This window comes from Balaenoptera physalus (assembly GCF_965194825.1).
Source record: "Balaenoptera physalus genome assembly, chromosome: 5".
NCBI lineage: Eukaryota > Metazoa > Chordata > Mammalia > Artiodactyla > Balaenopteridae > Balaenoptera > Balaenoptera physalus.
The window spans coordinates 36,354,628-36,373,659 of record NC_138884.1 but is presented as its reverse complement, the minus strand read 5'-3'; the positions used below and the strand labels follow the sequence as shown (position 1 = coordinate 36,373,659).

The window sequence follows — 19,032 nt, the reverse complement described above, 5'->3', positions numbered from 1 at the left end:
AGACTGCAAGTTCTACCTGTCCTTTGTGGATGGTGGTTCTGATGGCACTTCATTTTTAAAACCTCTCTTGTCTTGCTTTGGGTTTTTCTTGTACCTGCACTACTCAGGGATTAGGCTGAGAATTGGTGATAATTCAGGTCTTCTTTCAATTTAGAATATTAAATTATTATTCTGGTCTGAGTCTGCCCCATACATTGCATCTCTTGGGTCAGTTTAGGGCTTTTGCAGGTTTTTACACAGATTTTGATGATCCTTCTCTCCTGTTTGCTCCTATTCATGACTCTCTCTGGCCTATAAGGACACATTTTCTTAGTTCCTCTAACCAGAAGGACAGTTTTTCTCAGAATATTAGCTACCTGAACTTCTGACAGAAACGAACTCTGAGACAGGGACCCACTTATGGGTGAGATTTACAAAAGAAAATTGAAAATTGAGACTCTTACCTCTGAAATGGGTAATCTGCAAGTATTAACTCCCCTACACCAATGCACATACTTTTGTTTAGTCTTTGGAGTATTTAGGAGGTTGCTTTTCGTGTTTTTTCTATAGTTGTGGTTCTAATACACAAGATAGAAAGGCCGTATTATCCTTACTCCATCTTGGTTAGTCAAGGTATCTATTAAGTTCTTTGGCCTATTTTTTAAAAAATCCAGTTGTTTGTTTTCTTACTGTTGAGTTTTAGAGTTCTTTGCATATTTTGGATAACAGTGCTTTATCAGATGTTTCCTTTGCAAGTATTTTCTCTTAGTCTATGCCTTGTCTTCTAATTCTCTTGATACAGTCTTTTGCAGAGCAGTTTTTAATTTTAATGAAATCCAGCTAATCAGTTATTTTTATTGTGGATCATGTCTTTGGTGTTGTAAGTAAAAAGGCATCACCATACCCAAAGTCATCTAGGTTTTCTCCTCTGTTGTGTTCTAGGAGTTTTATGGTTTTGCATTTTACATTGAGGTCCATTTTGAGTTAATTTTTTTTTTAATTTAACTTTATTTATTTTTTAATACAGCAGGTTATTAGTCATCCATTTTATACCCATCAGCATATACATGTCAATCCCAATCTCCCAATTCAGCACACCCCCCCTCCCACCCCCTGCAGCTTTCCCCCCTTGGTGTCCATATGTTTGTTCTCTACATCTGTGTCTCAGTTTCTGCCCTGCAAACCGGTTCATCTGTACCATTTTTCTAGGTTCCACATATATGTGTTAATATACGATATTTGTTTTTCTCTTTCTGACTTACTTCACTCTGTATGACGGTCTCTAGATCCATCCACGTTTGAGTTAATTTTTATGAATGGTGTAAAGTCTGTGTCTAGGTTCATTTGTTGGATGTGGACGTCCTGTTGTTTCAGCATCATTTGTTGAAAAGAATATCTGTTCATTGTCTTGCTTGTGTTCCTCTTTTGTCAAAGATTGGTTGACTAGATTTATGTGGGTCTATTTCTAGGCTCTCTGTTGATCTATTTGTGTACTCTTTTACCAGTACCACACTATCTTGATTACTGTAGCTTTACAGTAAGTCTTGAAGTCAGGTAGCATCAGTAGCACTAATATTCTGTAGGGATAGCCCTGCTTTCATTTCTGATATTAGTAAATTACATCCTTTCTCTTTTTTCTTAGCTTGGATAGAAGCTTACTGATTTTATTGATCTTTTTGAAGAAGCAGCTTTTGGTTTTGTTGATTTTCTCTATTGATTTTTTTAAAAAAATTTATTTATTTATGGCTGTGTTGGGTCTTCGTTTCTGTGCGAGGGCTTTCTCTAGTTGTGGCAAGCGGGGGCCACTCTTCATCGCGGTGCGCGGGCCTCTCACTATCGCGGCCTCTCTTGTTGCGGAGCACAGGTTCCAGACGCGCAGGCTCAGTAATTGTGGCTCACGGGCCCAGCTGCTCTGCAGCATGTGGGATTTTCCCAGACTAGGGCTCGAACCCGTGTCCCCTGCATTGGCAGGCAGATTCTTAACCACTGCACCACCAGGGAAGCCCTCTATTGATTTTTTATTTTCTATTTTATTGATTTCTACTCTAATACTTATTATTTTTCTCCTGCTTACTTTGAATTGAATTTTCTCTTCCAGGTGTTCTAGAGTGAAAACTTATGTTATTGATTTCAGATCTTTCTTCTTTTCTAATATATGCATTCAGTGCTATAAATTTTCCTGTAAGCACTGCTTTTGCAACATCCCAGAGATTTTTTTTTTTTTAATTTGCAATCTTTTTTTAAATTATAAATTTATTTATTTATTTATTTATTTATTTATTTATTTATTTATTTATTTTTGGCTGTGTTGGGTCTTCGTTTATGTGCGAGGGCTTTCTTTAGTTGCGGTGAACGGGGGCCACTCTTCATCCCCGTGTGCGGGCCTCTCACTATCGTGGCCTCTCTTGTTGCGGAGCACAGGCTCCAGACGCGCAGGCTCAGTAGTTGTGGCTCACGGGCCCAGTTGCTCCGTGGCATGTGGGATCTTCCCAGACCAGGGGTCGAACACGTGTCCCCTGCATTGGCAGGCAGATTCTCAACCACTGCGCCACCAGGGAAGCCCCATCCCAGAGATTTTTATAAGTAGTACTTTCATTTTCATTTCGTTGAAAATACTTTTAATTTTTTGAGATTTCTTCTTTGACCCACGTGCTATTTAGAAGTATGTTGTTTAATCTCCAAGTATTTTGGGGTTTTTCAGTTATCTTTCTGTTACTGATTTCTAATTTAGTTCCATTGTGGTCTGAGAGCAAACTTTATATAATTTCCAATCTTTATATTTGTTGATTATGTGTGTTTTATGGCCCTGCATGTGGTCCACTTGGTGAATGTTCCATGTGAGCTGGAGAAAAATGTGTATCCTACTATTGTAGAATGAAGTAGTCTATAGATGTCAGTTATATCCTGTTGATTGATGGTATTTTATTTTTATAGCTACTTTATTTATTTATTTATTTAATTTATTTTTGGCTGTGTTGGGTCTTTGTTTCATGCGAGGGCTTTCTCTAGTTGCGGCAAGCAGGGGCCACTCTTCATTGCGGTGCACGGGCCTTTCACTATTGCAGCCCCTCCCGTTGCGGGGCACAGGCTCCAGACGCGCAGGCTCAGCAGCTGTGGCTCACGGGCTTAGTTGCTCCGCGGCATATGAGATCTTCCCAGACCAGGGCTAGAACCCATGTCCCCTGCATTAGCAGGCAGATTCTCAACCACTGCGCCACCAGGGAAGCCCAATTGATGGTATTTTTGAGGTTAACTATGTCCTTACTGATTTTCTGCCTGCTGGATCTGTCCATTTTTGAGAAAGGAGTTTTGCAAGCTCCAACTATGATAATAGATTCATCTGTTTCTCCTTGCAGTTCTGTCAGTTTTTGCCACACAGTTTTAGGCTCTATAGTTAGGTGCATACATGTTAAGGATTGTTATGTCATATTGGCGAATTGACCCCTTTATCATGATGTAATGCCCATCTTTATCCCTGATAACTTTCCTTACTTTGAAGTCTTCTCTGTCTGAAATTAATATAGCTGCTCTTGCTTTTTGATTAGTGTTAAATTAACATGGTATATTTTTCTCCATTCATTTACTTTTTATCTATATGTGTCTATATTTAAAGTGGGTTTCTTGAAGACAACATGTAGTTGATAAACAAGTTTTTAAATGTCAGAAATGTATATTAAATTCACCCATATCTTACTTGAAGTTAGGTTTAAAATTATGTGACTATATGAAAAAATATACACGAGTATATCTTAGGTATTTACTTTTGAAATATATACTCATAGTAATTTGTTTTTAATTTTTATTTATTCAGAGTTATCTATAAACTTATGGCATCAACAAGTGAAGGAATCAGAGTACAAGCTCTCAAGGCAATGGGCTATTTTTTAAAACACCTGGCCCCAAAGTGAGTATGCATGAAATCTAAAATGGACTGTTGTATATTACATATTTATTTTATAAATCTTGGGAATAGTATTTATGTACTGTGGTTCCTCTAGTCTATCTTTTATTTATTTTTATTCATAAAATGCTATATAAATTTAATCCCATTTCTACATGTTAAAAGTAAAGTAGGGAACAGTAGTATATTGTTTATGTTTTGATTTAAATTTTCCCTTTTTTTTGTTTATTGTAAGAATACATTTGTATAAGTTGAATTCTAGGTAAATCTAGGTAGGGACTTCATTTCAGGTGGCTTGATCATTATTTGCTTTATACTATAAAGCTAACATAGTAACCTGGTTATTTGTCACATACTGTATTCTGCTATATGTATAACTAAAAACTGAAACTCCCATGTTTCCTTTTGTTTTAGCTGAATGCAGATATTCATGTCCTACCTATTGTTCCTTATACCAGAAATGAACACCACCAAGTTTGTCCAAAATGAACAATTTTGGTGGTAGAAAAGTATTGGTAAACTTGTTATCTTTATTTTGAATCCAGCTGGCTGACTGTACATAAAGTTTCATTGGAACACAGCCACAATCATTTATTTGCTTGTTATCTATGGCTGTTGATACATTATAACAGCAGTGTTGATTTGTTGCTACAGAGAACATATGGTCCACAAAACCTAAAATATATAGTATCCAGCCATTTGCAGAAAACATTTGATAAACCCAGGGGTAGAATTAAGTTTGTGATCCTTCAGTTTCTAAAGTTTTGCTTGGAAGTTTAATTTTAGTATTGATATATTTATCTTCACAGTATTCATTTAAAAATTCTCTTGCATGTCTTCTACCTTTTCTTCCACATTGTTTTTCTACTTTACTTCGTCGTCTTTAGATTATTATTTATGGTAGAGCTTAGCTCATGGCTAATGGAGAGAAGCAGCTAGTTAATAAATAATTGTTTTGAAGATTTTGGTGACAGTTTTTGCTGTGCTGTGGCATAGCCAGTCATATTTTTTTAAAACTTTAATTGTGCCTATATATTTGTTGTTTGTATTTCTCTATTAAAGATTTTGTGGCCTTATAAGTTCTAGGTCTGAGAAAATTGGGGGCATTATTGAGTTGGAATTTGTTAATAATGTGAAAAACATTTATGTGTCTCCTTCATCAGCATGCATACTAAATAGTGAATAATAAAACTCTGCATTTGATTTTCTTTTTTCTATGTAATTGCAGAAGAAAAGCTGAAGTCATGCTTGGACATGGATTGTTTTCATTGCTAGCTGAAAGACTCATGCTTCAGACAAATTTAATCACAATGACCACATATAATGTCCTATTTGAGGTAGGAATGTAGTTAGAATTTAACCTTCCTAATTTCTTATGAAAATACCTGTATAACTGAGTTGGTAGTGTCTAGATGAAATAAGATCATTTAGGTTTGATGTACAATTTTGAAAGTAGTTATATAAAGGAAATGTGGCTGCATCGTAATAAATCTATTATTCGGTGAATTTCTAAGCAGTGTGGACATCTCTGTTTAAGTATTTTCTCCATTGTATTGACTGTTTGATGTCTCTCTTTTTTAAAAAAATATTTATTTATTTATTTATTTATTTATTTTTGGCTGCATTGGGTCTTCGTTGCTGCGCACAGGCTTTTCTCTAGTTGCAGCGAGCGGGGGCTACTCTTTGTTGCGGTGCACAGCCTTCTCACTGCAGTGGCTTCTCTTGTTGCGGAGCATGGGGTCTAGGTGTGTGGGCTTCAGTAGTTGTGGCGCGCGGGCTCAGTAGTTGTGGCTAATGGGCTCTAGAGTGCAGGCTCAGTAGTTGTGGTGCACGGGCTTAGTTGCACCTCAGCATGTGGGATCTTCCCGGCCCAGGGCTCGAACCTGTGTCCCCTGCGTTGGCAGGCAGATTTTTAAGCACTATGCCACCAGGGATGTCCCGATGTCTCATTTTATAATCCAGTAAAAGTAGAGTTATAGTGTTGAAATTATTTATTCCATATAATGCAAGAGATATTTAGCATGACATTACTGGACTATATACTTAATGTTGTTTACTGTTGTACTTAAAGTTCATAAATAGTGATGGTAATACAGTGATTATGCTAATACAATCTATTGTTTCACTTCTGTAGATTCTTATAGAACAGATTTGTACTCAGGTGATACATAAACAGCATCCAGATCCTGATTCTTCAGTTAAGATACAAAATCCTCGTATGTATTTAACATACTTTTATTTATTTTTTTGATATTTGCTTTTTGTTTTTCCCCCTTTATTGTAATATAATTGACATAGAACATTGTGTACTTTTAAGGTGTACAATCTAATAACTTGATATATGTATATGTTGTGAAGTGATTGTCACAGTAAGGTTAGTTAACACATCCATCACTTCACACAGTTATAATTTTTTGTGTGTTACGTGTAGTGAAAACTTTTAAGATCGACTCCCTTAGCACCTTTCAGATATATAATATGGTATAGTTGACCGTGGTCTCCAGGTGGTTATACGTTACATACACAGAGCTTATTCACCTTATAACTGGAAGTTTGTACTCTTTGAGCACCTTCTCCCATTTCTCCCACTCCCTTCCTTTTTATACTTTTATAAGTAGATTTTGCTACTAAAAAGGAAAGTCACTGAAGAACCTGAAGTTGGTATTGTTGAAAACACATTGTTCAAATAATATTTCATTATAGCCATTAATATAATACTAGTTTTATTTGTGTTTGATGTTGAATATAATGTCACATTGACTTTAGGTTATATGGAAATGTTTATATAGAGGTTTTGAAGAATTATATGCATAAGATCTTGGTTTTTTAATATATGTTCAGATTTTTGGTAAAGTTTTGATTGCACTATTTAGTGATGTCAGGCTAAGTTACATGGACCATGAGGTAGCTTTCATCTTAAATTACTGTCAAGTTAAGAATACCAAGTTTGGAATTGAAAAATGTCCATCTTCTTTATTGTTTATGCACTTAGTCTTGGTTAACAGTCTTTTCTTTTGATATTTAGAGTTCTTAAGCACTTATAAAACGTGTACATTTCTCATCTTGCTTTTTAAGATTATTGATATTAAAATAACTGATTTGTAGAGTTTCAGAAATTGATTACTTTTTGTGTGGTGAGTTACGGTCATGTTTGCGGTACTCTATTTCAGTACTAATTTTAAAAACACATGTCACATGGTTAATTTTTCTCAGCCTTTAGGGAGATGTGATGTCATTATTTTAGAGAGTAAAAAAGGAAAATACCTTTATTTTATTTTATTATTTTAAAAATATTTATTTATTTATTTGGCGGCAACCGAGTCTTAGTTGGGACACACGGGATCTTCATTGCGGCATGTGGAATCTTTTAGTTGGCATGTGGCATCTTTAGTTGCGGCCTGTGGCATCTTTTAGTTGTGGCATACAGGATCTAGTTGCCTGATCAGGGATCGAACCCAGGCCCCCTGCCTTGGCAGTGCAGAGTCTTAACTGCTGGACCACCAGGGAAGTCCCGAAAATACCTTGATTTTATATATATAATATAAAATATATTTTATGTAGCTATGGAAAAATGACTTATTAAAGTAAGAATTTTAAAATATATTATCTATGTAATATACTGGCAGAAAAGGTAGGCAGTGTAATGTGTTTAAAAACATAGGACGTCTAGCTTTTCAATCTTGTCTACGTGTCTTAATAGTTCTGTGATTTTTGGGTAAATTAATTAATTTAGGTGTTCCTTAGTTTTCTTGTCTCTAAAATGGGGATAATAATAGTATCAACCTATCATTGTATAAGGATTAAATGTATCAATACCTGTATTTTCTTAAATATTGTGTCTCACAATAGTATATCCTCAAAATTAGTGGCTATTATTATCATCATTATCATTATTATGATTATCATCTTTGTAATCATTGTGCAGGTAGAGAAAATTTGAATTTGTCATTAGAAGAATTCAGAAATTGCTCTTAAAATATCATTAAATTTATGATAAAGTAACTTCATATCTGATATTTTGAACTTGGTGCTTCAGAATCACCAAAAACCTTGGCAAAATGCTGGTTTAGAATTCCTCAATTTTTAATTGGGTAAAACTTTGACATATTATTTAATTTTAAATTCAGGGTTATAGCTGTTTTTGTTTCCTTAAAGTTCCGTATCTCAGTATTAAAAGAATTTCTTTTCTTTAAGTTAGTACTAGAAATTTATACAGCATTATATTTAAGACCATTACGGTAGCAGTTTTATTTGTTCGGGGTGTTAAATAGGTTTTAATTTCCTTTTGTTTTTTTGTATCTAATTTTAGATTTAGAATTATGGAAGCAAATCTTGATAGCTTTTAAAATTCACAATGATAAAGGAAAGAGTATGTGCATAGTATATATTTTGTTGAAGAAGCTGAGAATTTATTCTCTTTTTTCTGAGATTTTGATTATATACATATATTTTTAAGGTCAGTTTTACTAACTGGCAGAGATAAGGGAGAGGTGTCTGCAATTTTACCATCATTTAATCGTTTATAATTTAATTTGATTTATTATAACCTTTTAAAATTTAGCTTTACACATTCTAATGACGAAATCAAAAAATCCCTTTCTTGTTTATGGATGTTTTCTATGTATTGTCAGTCTTGGCTGCAGATGATTTTTTTTATAACACAGAAGAGGATGTTTTCAGTAGACATTTATGTCAGGGAAATGAAAGAAATTGAAATATACTGATGATATTACATTATGAATTTTTTGTAATGTTTTGTTTTTTACTAGTTTATGAATTGTCTTACAGAGATACTGAAAGTAATTGCAACCCTGCTTCGAAATTCTCCCCAGTGCCCAGAGAGCATGGAGGTTCGCAGAGCCTTTCTTTCTGACATGATTAAACTTTTTAATAACAGCAGAGAAAATAGAAGGTAAGCAGGATCAGAAAGCATTTATTTGCAATATTCAAGTCTAGATTTGAATAAGCCCATTTTTTCTAAGAAAAATTGCTTTAAATCCCATGAAATAAATTTTCTATATGCTTTTTTCATTAAGGTATACAAGTAATGTACCATACAGTTAATTGAGCTTTCAATACCACATTGTTTAATTGTTTTCGATGCATAATAAAGCTGGTTGTTTTGTTTATTTTGTTTTAAACTTTTACTTTTTTAGAATTCTTTCAGGTGATTTATTTTTTTAAGTAATTCCAAGTCCTCTTACAATTTTCAGGAGCTTGCTACAGTGTTCTGTGTGGCAAGAGTGGATGCTTTCTCTCTGCTATTTTAATCCTAAGAATTCAGATGAGCAAAAGATAACAGAAATGGTATATGCCATATTCCGAATCCTACTTTACCATGCAATCAAATATGAGTGGGGTGGCTGGCGTGTGTGGGTAGACACCTTATCAATCACACATTCAAAGGTAAGTTTTTTAAAATGAAAGTGTATTTTAGCATTTTAAATGTCTGTAATTTTGAGTTTTATTCTTCAACAAAATTTTATACACTTAAAATCAAGGAAAAAAGGCAGATTATTCTCTGGAAATGAAGTGAAGTGAACAACTAAAAAAGGGAATAACTAAAAAGAAATATAAAGTATTTCCAACTTCTTCTCTATCAAAATAGTTTTTTTCCAAATGTCATTTTCATGCGTGCTTAAGTTGATAAAGTGAAACCTTATAACACAGCATGAAGGAATTTATATTTTCAAGTAGCCATTTTCAATATATGGTTCTCTGAAATTTGTAGTATTTTGAAGCTTTTTGAACACAAGGTGGCGCACAATATTCAAAGATGAGAAGTTATTTTAGTAGTATAAGGTGGTTGACTAAACAGAAAAAGCTCTGGCTAATTTTGCCTTTGCTCATGTTGCAGTCAGTTAAAGAACTGGTTTGGAAGAATCACTAATCTCTCTCTTTTTTTAAACTTAAGCCGGTGTTAGTTAGTTATTTATGTATAGCTTTTGTTTAAAAATATTAATGAAATGTCCTAGACATACAAAAAGGTATAAGGAATAATGTACCTACCAGTGTTTATGGAATTGGGTTCCCTATCCCAACTGCTTTGTCTACCATTTTCAACCCCTCTCTCTTCTTCCACTCACCTGAATTTGGTGTTTTCATTATTTCTATGTCTTATTTATGTTTTAACTATACAAACACACAGACACACAGACAGCACACTAAAGAATTTTATTTTTCATGTGTATATTTAATATGAATGGTATTGTATTAAATGCATTTTCCTGTAACTTTCTGTTTTTACTTATCATTGTTTGAGATTCATCCATACTGACCAATGTAGTTGGTCAATTTTCTCAATTGTATGTATTCCATGGTATGACTTTATCTGCTTACCAGTTGATGAGCATTTTTGATGCGTTTTGTATATATTGGGAAGTTTCTCTCTCTATATGTTCCTAGAAGTGGAATCGATGATTTGTAGGGTGCAGATGTTAAACATTACAAGGTAATACAATTCCTTTTCCAAAGTGGTATATCAGTTTACATTCTTGCCAGCAATGTATAAATTCTCATGGCTTCGTATCGCCTTATCACTTGTTATGGCTAGAGTTTAAAAAAATTTGCAAATTTGATGAATTTTAAATGCTGTGTTTCCATAATATTAATTTTCATTTTTTGTTGTTTTGTGGGAGTTCTTCATGTATTCTTGGTCTTAATCCTTTGCTACCTATATTGTTTATGAATGTCTTCTGTCAATTTGTTGCTTGTCTGTTTATGTTTGGAGTTTTATGTTTGTGTCTTCTGAGGAAATTTTACATTTCAAGTAATTAATGTAGTAAAATTTATTAGTTTCTATTATGGTTTATGGTTTTTACATCTTGTTTAAGAACTCTTTCTATATATACACAGAAGGAATATAGTTAACAAATAAATATTAATATTAATTATAAATTGACTAGAAGGATAAAGAACAGAATTGATAAATTTGGTATATCTTTAAATGCTTTATTGACTATCATAGTTATTACTCTGGAATATTTTGCCATTCTATTGGAATATATTGTCATTTCCTAAATATATGTTTTTGGGTGTTTGAATAACTTTTAGCTATTTGTAAGTACTTAAGAGTTATTCATTCTTCTTCCTCCTTCAGTGAGAGGAAGGTGTGTTACTATCATAAGGATTTACAAAGATATCTTAGATTGGAAGATATTACTCTACAGATTTATGTTTGAGAATAGTCCAGTGCTAAATGAGGCAAAGATGTGATTTTATAAAATGGCTTTGTTTTAGTCACTACATTTTTAAGCTGACTAGTTTATTCTAAGGCAGGGTTCAGCCAAGCATGGCCTGAGGGCCAAATCTGGCCTGGCCTGTTTCTGTAAATAAATTTTTATTGAAATACAGCCACCTGTATTTATTTATGTATTTTCTAAGACTGCTTTTTTTTTTTTTAAATTTATTTATTATTTATTTATTATTTATTTATTGGCTGTGTTGGGTCCTCGTTTCTGTGCGAGGGCTTTCTCCAGCCGCGGCAAGCGGGGCCACTCCTCATCGCGGTGCGCAGGCCTCTCACCGTCGCGGCCTCTCCCGCTGCAGAGCACAGGCTCCAAACGCGCAGGCTCAGTAGCTGTGGCTCACGGGACCCGCCGCTCCGCGGCACGTGGGATCCTCCCAGACCAGGGCTCGAACCCGCGTCCCCTGCACTGGCAGGCAGACTCTCAACCACTGCGCCACCAGGGAAGCCCTAAGACTGCTTTCATGTTAAAAGCATTGAGTATTTGTGACAGAGACTCTTTGGCTCCCAAGCCTAAAATATTTACTATTTGGCACTTTACAGAAATACTTTGCCACCTCTTGTCTAACTTATTTTACTTTGTGCTGATGCCCAGTTATTCTGGTTTCGGTTGTAGTGGGCTATTGCAGTCTGGACTGATTTTCTGCTAGTATTATTTTTCCCTTTACAAGAGCTAATGAGAAAAACGGTTGAGTTTTGGTTTCACGTAATTTGGATTGGGCTTCAGGTATATCTGGGAGAATTCTCAGTTAAGGAAGTGCCCATATAAATTAGATTTAAAAAATTTTCTACATATTCTATGTTAATTCAACACTTTTATATGCACTCCAGTTTGTCCCGTCCTTAGGAAGAATGGCTAAAGGAATGTAACCTTTAGATCAGTAATTCTTGAAGTAAAGCCTGAAGACCTTGGGAGCCCAGGAGACCATTTCAGGGAGTGGTGAGGTCCTCCTTTTCCAGCTACATATCTAGTTAGAGGATGGATTTTTTTCATGTACTGCAACCAAAACAGTATAATACAACAGATTGAATACAAAAACAGATATTAGAGTGTAGCCATCTTCTATTAAACCAGAATTGAAAGAGATTTGTAAAAATATGAAACAATAGCATTCTTCTCATTATTATTATTATTTTTGTTTTGAAAAAGTCATTTTTCAAAAACTATGTTGTTTATATTAACATATACTGGGTTTATTGCTTTTTTGAAATGAATTAATATTTGTAAAATTTCGTAGTTTTAATTTCTGATATGGTAACTAGTAATAGACATACCCCATATAAATAAAGATTTTTGGGAGGTACCAGTACTTTGGATCCTGAGACTAAAATGCTTGAGAACTGCTGAAATCATAGGCTATTTAGGTCCAATAGCCTAGTCTCATCCACAAAACAAAAGAGTCGGACTTGGAGAAATCTCAGGCACCTTTGAGCTATTGAGCATTTATGGCTAAATATTATATCCAGTCACCAGTCTATTTGTGTAAGTAATGAAGAGAACATGGGCTTTGGAGACAGGATAGTCCTGGGTTTGAATTCTGATTTATAGTAATTTTTAGTTGTGTTAACTCAGAGAAGTTTCTAAACATTTCTTAACCATCGATGTCTAATCTAAAAATGGTAAATGTGGTAATATATGTGTATATCTGAAGTTAGGAGTTAATGAGTGAAATCACAGAAAATAGAATTAAATGACTATTTTCCTTTGTTACAGTTCTATCATTCCTCCTGTTAATTCTTTTGTTCTCATTCTTACTGCCAGCATACTAGTTAAGGCCCTAGTCACTTCATGTTTGTTATAAATACAGCTTTTAAAATGAAGAATTAATTACATCCAAAATAATTTGCATGGCATATATGCTATGAAGTGTTATAAAGGAAACTATGTGACTACCCAACTTAAAAAAGGTTCTCCCTTTCTAACACCCACCCTCCTCACCCCAAATCTAATCACCATTTTGAATTAGTGTTTATTATTCCCTTCTTGAAAAAGTTAAAAAAATGTATTCCTAAATAATATAATTTCTCATTTTACCTGTTTCTGTATTTTATGAAAGGGACGTCATACTGTGTGAACTCTTGTGTTACTTATTTTTTCTCATCAAACCTTTTGTCTCTAAGATTTTTTTTTATTGTTACATATAGCTTTGCTTCATTCATTTTCACTGCTATGAATAATTCAGGTGCTCAAAGGCAAAGATTTTAATACCCCCCTTCTCTCTCCTCTCTCTCCTTCTCCCCTACCCTCTCTCCTCCCACTTCCTCACTCCCTCTCTTCCCCCTACCTTCTCCCTCTTCCCAATCTCCAGCTAATCACCACCCAACCCCCTGCATTGGCATTGACTGTGGGTATCTGGTGCAGTCTGTGCTACCCTCTATCACTGCCTAGCTGGCTTGCTCCCTCTTTGCTTATTTCTCTTTTTCTTCTTTTAGCCACCATCTCCTTCTTTTCCATCCCTCTCCTTCTCTTTCTTTGTTTTTCCCTCCAGTGTTCCTCCACCCTTTCTGTACCCCCTATCTTCTCTCTCCCCACCCCTCCCCAACCTCTTCTTTTTCTCTGTTTATATTTGTTTTTTCTCTGTTCCCCCCCCCCCGCCACCCCCACTGTCTGTTGGTCAGACCCTCCATGGGCTCTCTTACTCATTTTCAGTCACTCTGTTTCTAGGTCTTACTCCAGTTGCCCACCTCTTTTCTTCCCCTTTCTACCCTTATGTTTCCTCTTTTTGTTCTTACACTCCTACCTTTTGTTTTTCCTGTCTTCTTCTAGTTGAGTACCTTCAGGTTTACTACGAAAGATAGAAAGATGAATCAGGAACAGATCTTATCCTGAAAGAAGTTACTTTCTAATATGGGAGATAATACATGTACTGGAAGACAGGGCAGGAAGGAATAAGTGTCCTAGAAGAGAGATTCACAGTGAAAGGAGAGGGCCTTTGAGAGGTTTGTAGAATGGATGTCATTTGACTACAACCTTGAAGGGTAATAAATAAGATTTGGGTACGTAGAGACTGGGGTGATGAGAATCACTGGGGGAGGAATTGGCATAAGCAGAGGTGCGTAGATGATGTCACTGAGGGAAAGGCATGTGGAATTGTTTGGTTTGCTTGGGGGAGTGTAAAGTACATGAAGAAGAGCAGTAATGTGTCATATAGGAAATGTAGACTAGTATTTATTTAAGCAAGTATGATCCTGTAATAGCTCTCATATTATATTGTTGGTCAAAAGTGGCTGTGAATTGTAAGCTCTCAGCAGGGATGAAGGGTTTTATACTTCGTCATATCTCCCGTAGCTGTGCATGGTGCTGAGTGCTTGGCAGTTGCATGTTAAATATTTGTTTCAGGAAGGAGGAGGAAGAACCACACCATCATTGTTTAGGGCTATTTGGTTCCACTGTCATGTGGCGCCATGCCACCCTGTGTGTGCCTTAGCGCCTCAGTCTTCTCTTATCCACGATCCAGGAAATAGCCGTAGCAGCTGTCTTTAAATTACTTATGTCAGAATCTATGTCTATGTCTCTCTGAGTCTATGTCAGAATCACACACAGTATGTTTTATGGATCATCTCATCAGAGGAACTTGGGATGGACATCTTATAGTTTCTTGGACCCCACCTCAGAATCTTAAGCTGAATCTCGTGGTATGTTCCCAGAAATCTGCATTTTAAAATAAGTCCTTCTTATGCACTCTAAATTTTGAGGGCCCCTCAGATTGTACAGGGAAAATTATTTTGACTTTTATAAAATTATCCCCTTCCCACTTTCACACTAAGATGCTAATAATAATATACTGTTTAGAAAGCATAATGAAGATAGAAGAATTCTATGTAAATTAAATATGGACCCCAGTTATGACCCCTTAATACATTTTTCATGATAAAGGAAAATGTATTTTTTCTTTCTGGGAGCATATTTTAAGGCACAGAAGACGTTAAAGGAAGAAATATAAACTACTTTTCTTATGAAGTATCTGAAATCAGTATTTTTTAGACTCAAATTTATACACAACAAACCCAAAACAGGCTTTAAGTTTTCTGTGTGAATTTATATATATACAAAACTAGTTCATATTTTTCTTTACTCCAGTGACTTAGGGCTTTAAACAGATCTTAAAACCTTTGCAAGGAAAATAGTTACTTTACGGAGAGGCTTCTTTTGCCTACTTTGAGCCAAGAACCAGTCTTTGACTCAAGTTTTAGGATTACAGTTATAAAATGGAGTAAATACTGATTAAGTTCATTGTAGAGTATTTTGTCTGAGTAAAACTGCACCTGTCCCTTTTTGCTGTTAAAGTATACTTTAAAGAATAAGTGCTAAAGCTTTACTTTACTCTATGAGGGGGAAAAGAAAAACTTAAAGTTACAAGTTGCTTCTTGTGATTTTCACCTTTAATTTTAATGTTTCATAAATGTCTTTCAGTTTTATTTCTCTTGTATGAATTTTCTTCATTGATTAAAAAGCTTTTTTTTCTCTTTAATGAAGTTTATATAAAGTAATTTGAATGTAGCTATGTTAATTTTTTTTGAATTTTAATATCTTGATACCTGTTTTTAAAGTAAAATGGAAAACTTACAGTCTAAAGCTCTTCAAATCAATATTTAATAAAGTTTCGGATGAAGCTGAAGTGATTCAGTAAGTAGGTGAACAATTTGTAGCATGCTGTTAAAAGTTCTGCTGAAATTTTTGGAACCAAATTTTTTTCTCTGAAGATATTAATTCTAAAGGTTTACAAATATTTTAATGCATATAATACTGAAGTAATGTATATTTTTTCCTTTTTGCAGTCATTTAAAATCTTAGCATCACAAATTTATAACATGGTTCTTCATAAAGAACTGGTGTGTAAAAAACTAACATTGCAGAATTGGATAGCTTTTGCAGTTACATCAGGATACATGTAGCTGCTATAAAAAGCCAAAGAAACTCAATTGCAATTTTATTGTCCAGTTTGATAGATATCCTGCCACCTTTGTAGCAGGGAAGCTGTTTGTCACTGTATCCCTCTCCTCCAACAGCTGTACTAGGTTTTATAAGCAGTAATGGGCTCTTCTAGTGTAACTGTACTTTGTGTGTTTTCTAGGTTTTTATTATTCCTCTTTTTCTTTACCTTTTTTTAATGCTTCAAATTGAACATTATCTTGAGTAATTAAATAACACTGTTTTCACTTGGTACGCTAAAATGCTTCTACTCTTTAAATGAAATTTAGATTAAGGCATTTAATATATTCTGAATTGTAAGAACTGTCCAAAAACTTTTTTTTCTAAACAGATAAAACTAAAACTGTGTTTTGTCTAGGCGGCCTATATTGCCAAGGTAGAATCGATCTATGACTTAAAATAATCAACAAGTAAAAGTTGTTTTCACTTGACTTAAAGATATAATATGACTTAGATTTTTTTCCCCAGATGATAAATTTGGGGTAAAGTATTTAGCTATCTTGGATTATTTAAATTATCTTTAGATTTTATTTGCTGTTAACAGTCTGATGAAATGGCTTAAACATAAATGTCAGTCATTTTATATAAGAAGAAAGTACAGTTTAGGTTGGGTAAAAAGCATGTGGAAATCAGTTTTGTTAGAATTCTGTAAGTGGTTTCTTAAAAGTATTTTTAAAAATCACAAGCTATAAACTGGCAAATATAAACATGCATGTGTTTGTATGTGTGAGTTTATGGTGTCTATGTAATAAAATTAAAAGCTACGTATTCTTTTAAGAAATTTCAAGAGTTATAAAATTTTCATATTTCATGGATTGTCAGTATTTTATACTTAATTGCTACAGTATTCATTGGCTTCAAATTTTTTAAACAAATAGTATTTATTGTTTTTTAATTTTTACAATAATATGTGCTCATTGTAGGAAATGTGGAACCTACTACAAATGTATACACACAAAATCCAGAAATCACCTCTTATCCAGTCACCTGTGCATGACTTAATATTTTGGTGCAAGACTTTCCAGTCTTCTGTTCTGTATATAAATATACACATACATATAATTATTTTCTTATAAAACTATCATACTTATGATATTTTACAGTACTCTTTCAATTAATGATATACTTCTTACATGAATTTAATGGCTGCATATTATTAGGTATATGTATATTGCGTAATATTATGGAGAAGTAAAGTTAAGAGCAAAAGCTGCAGCTTTGATGTAACGTCTGAATGCTATCAGACCACATGTAATTCGAGGAAGGAATGATTGAGTAAATGATTCAAGTTTACTTTTCATATTCTGGCGTTCTCCAAAACTTTATTTGGAAAAATTGGTGGAGGTGATATTTTAAAAATCTACTGAGTTGTATTATAGTGTATTGCATATGCACTATAGTTTAATTTTCCCTTGTTTTTGAGCAGTGATGAACCTGCTCCTATATAACTGTCTCTTATTTTGTAGGATAAATTCCTAAAATTCGAGAAGGAGCCTGCACATGTTTTTAAAAGTTTTAGTAGGTATTGCTAAGTTGCTATCTAAAAACTTGTGTGTGAATTTATATTCTAGCTTTGCAGGAGAGTACCTGTCTGGATTGTTCTTAAGAAAATAAAATTGGTCAAGATTAATCTTTGTAAAAAAGAAAAGATTAGTAAGTTAGTAGCTGTGTGATATTACTTTATGTCGCTATGCTTCCTCTCTTCATGCATATAAAATGAGGGTTATACTACCTGTCTTTTTAGGGTTGCTCTGAAGATAGTCTCAATATATGCCAGATGCTTAAAATAGTATACAGTAAGCATTCTGTCTATCTCAGCTGTTGTGCAAGTATTTAAAAACATATCTCGTATTGCCCATCAAAATGAGCTTAACGTAGTATTTATTACATGTATATTTTTAGGCATGTTGTGGAATAGGGAACAATTATTGATTAGATGGACGTTTTCATACTTTAAAGAAGTTGGAGGGAAGAATATTTCTTTAAGTAAATTTCTTTTAAATTAATTATAGAATGTTTCCATGTGTTAGTATTATTTATAGAGATTAAGCGAATACTAAGTTGGTTGGAAGGCTTTTCTTTAAATTGCATCCTCACTTGGTGTTAATAAGGAAGTGTCGTTCAAAAATCATTTTATGAAAGAGTAAAGTTTGTTTTTATATTTACTAGCATTACTTACTAAAAGAGGTGAGCTTCAGACCAAAAGTTGCAACTTTGATGTAACATCTGAATATCAGACCACTTAAAATTCTGGGAAGAAATAATTGAGTGAATTAATTTGCTTATCATATTCTGGATTTCTCTAAAACTCTGTTCAGAAAAATTAGTGGAGGTAATTTTTAAAAAAATATATTGAAATTAATTTAAAATGTAGTTGAAGAGAACCAGACTCAGACAATAGTTAAAGCAGTAAAATTAGATTTTATTCAGGAACTCTTGTAATAGGGGGAAAAAAGACCTAAGTGTAGAGATTGGCTTAATTCTGAATACAAGGAGAAATGGGGATTTTATAGCCACGGAGCAAGGTAGGAATGGGGGGAAGGGCTTCAGTAGATGGAAATTTAACAAGAGGAAACATGTGGGGTGGGGGAGATTCTGGTTAACCGGACTTTAACAGGACTCTTGCTGAAGACAGGCCAGGCTGATTAGATATCACCTGGGAGATGGTGGGCAGTGAGGAACTGATCAGATGTCAGTGTGAACAGATATTGAGGATGGGGGATTCTCTCTAAAGTGACCTAGGATTCTTGCTGAAACTCAGAGCTGTAGGTCTGACGAGGACAGAGGGCCCAGGTGAGACGAGGATTCAGAGCAGCCTTACTAAAATTTGGTTCCGGAGAGAGTGTTGGTCAATATAAACAAAAATACAATTGTATTACTTTTAAATTTGTTTTTTCCCCTTCCTTGGCAGTTTGTATGTAGGTATGTCCCATTTTTTGTTTTTCTTTTTTTTTGTAGTAGGTTTATTTTAAG

General features: G+C 34.3%; 1 protein-coding gene across 4 annotated transcripts in view; it reads left to right on the top strand.

Moving 5' to 3' along the window:
• Window positions 1-19,032, top strand: part of LRBA (LPS responsive beige-like anchor protein) — a 736,878-nt gene that overhangs the window by 136,746 nt on the left and 581,100 nt on the right. For all 4 annotated transcript variants that reach the window (XM_082463287.1, XM_082463288.1, XM_082463286.1 and 1 more), the window contains exons 18-22: window positions 3,791-3,883; window positions 5,109-5,217; window positions 6,015-6,096; window positions 8,669-8,792; window positions 9,094-9,286. In XM_082463287.1, the coding sequence (XP_082319413.1) occupies window positions 3,791-3,883; window positions 5,109-5,217; window positions 6,015-6,096; window positions 8,669-8,792; window positions 9,094-9,286 (601 nt within the window). The remainder of the gene's footprint in view (window positions 1-3,790; window positions 3,884-5,108; window positions 5,218-6,014; window positions 6,097-8,668; window positions 8,793-9,093; window positions 9,287-19,032) is intronic.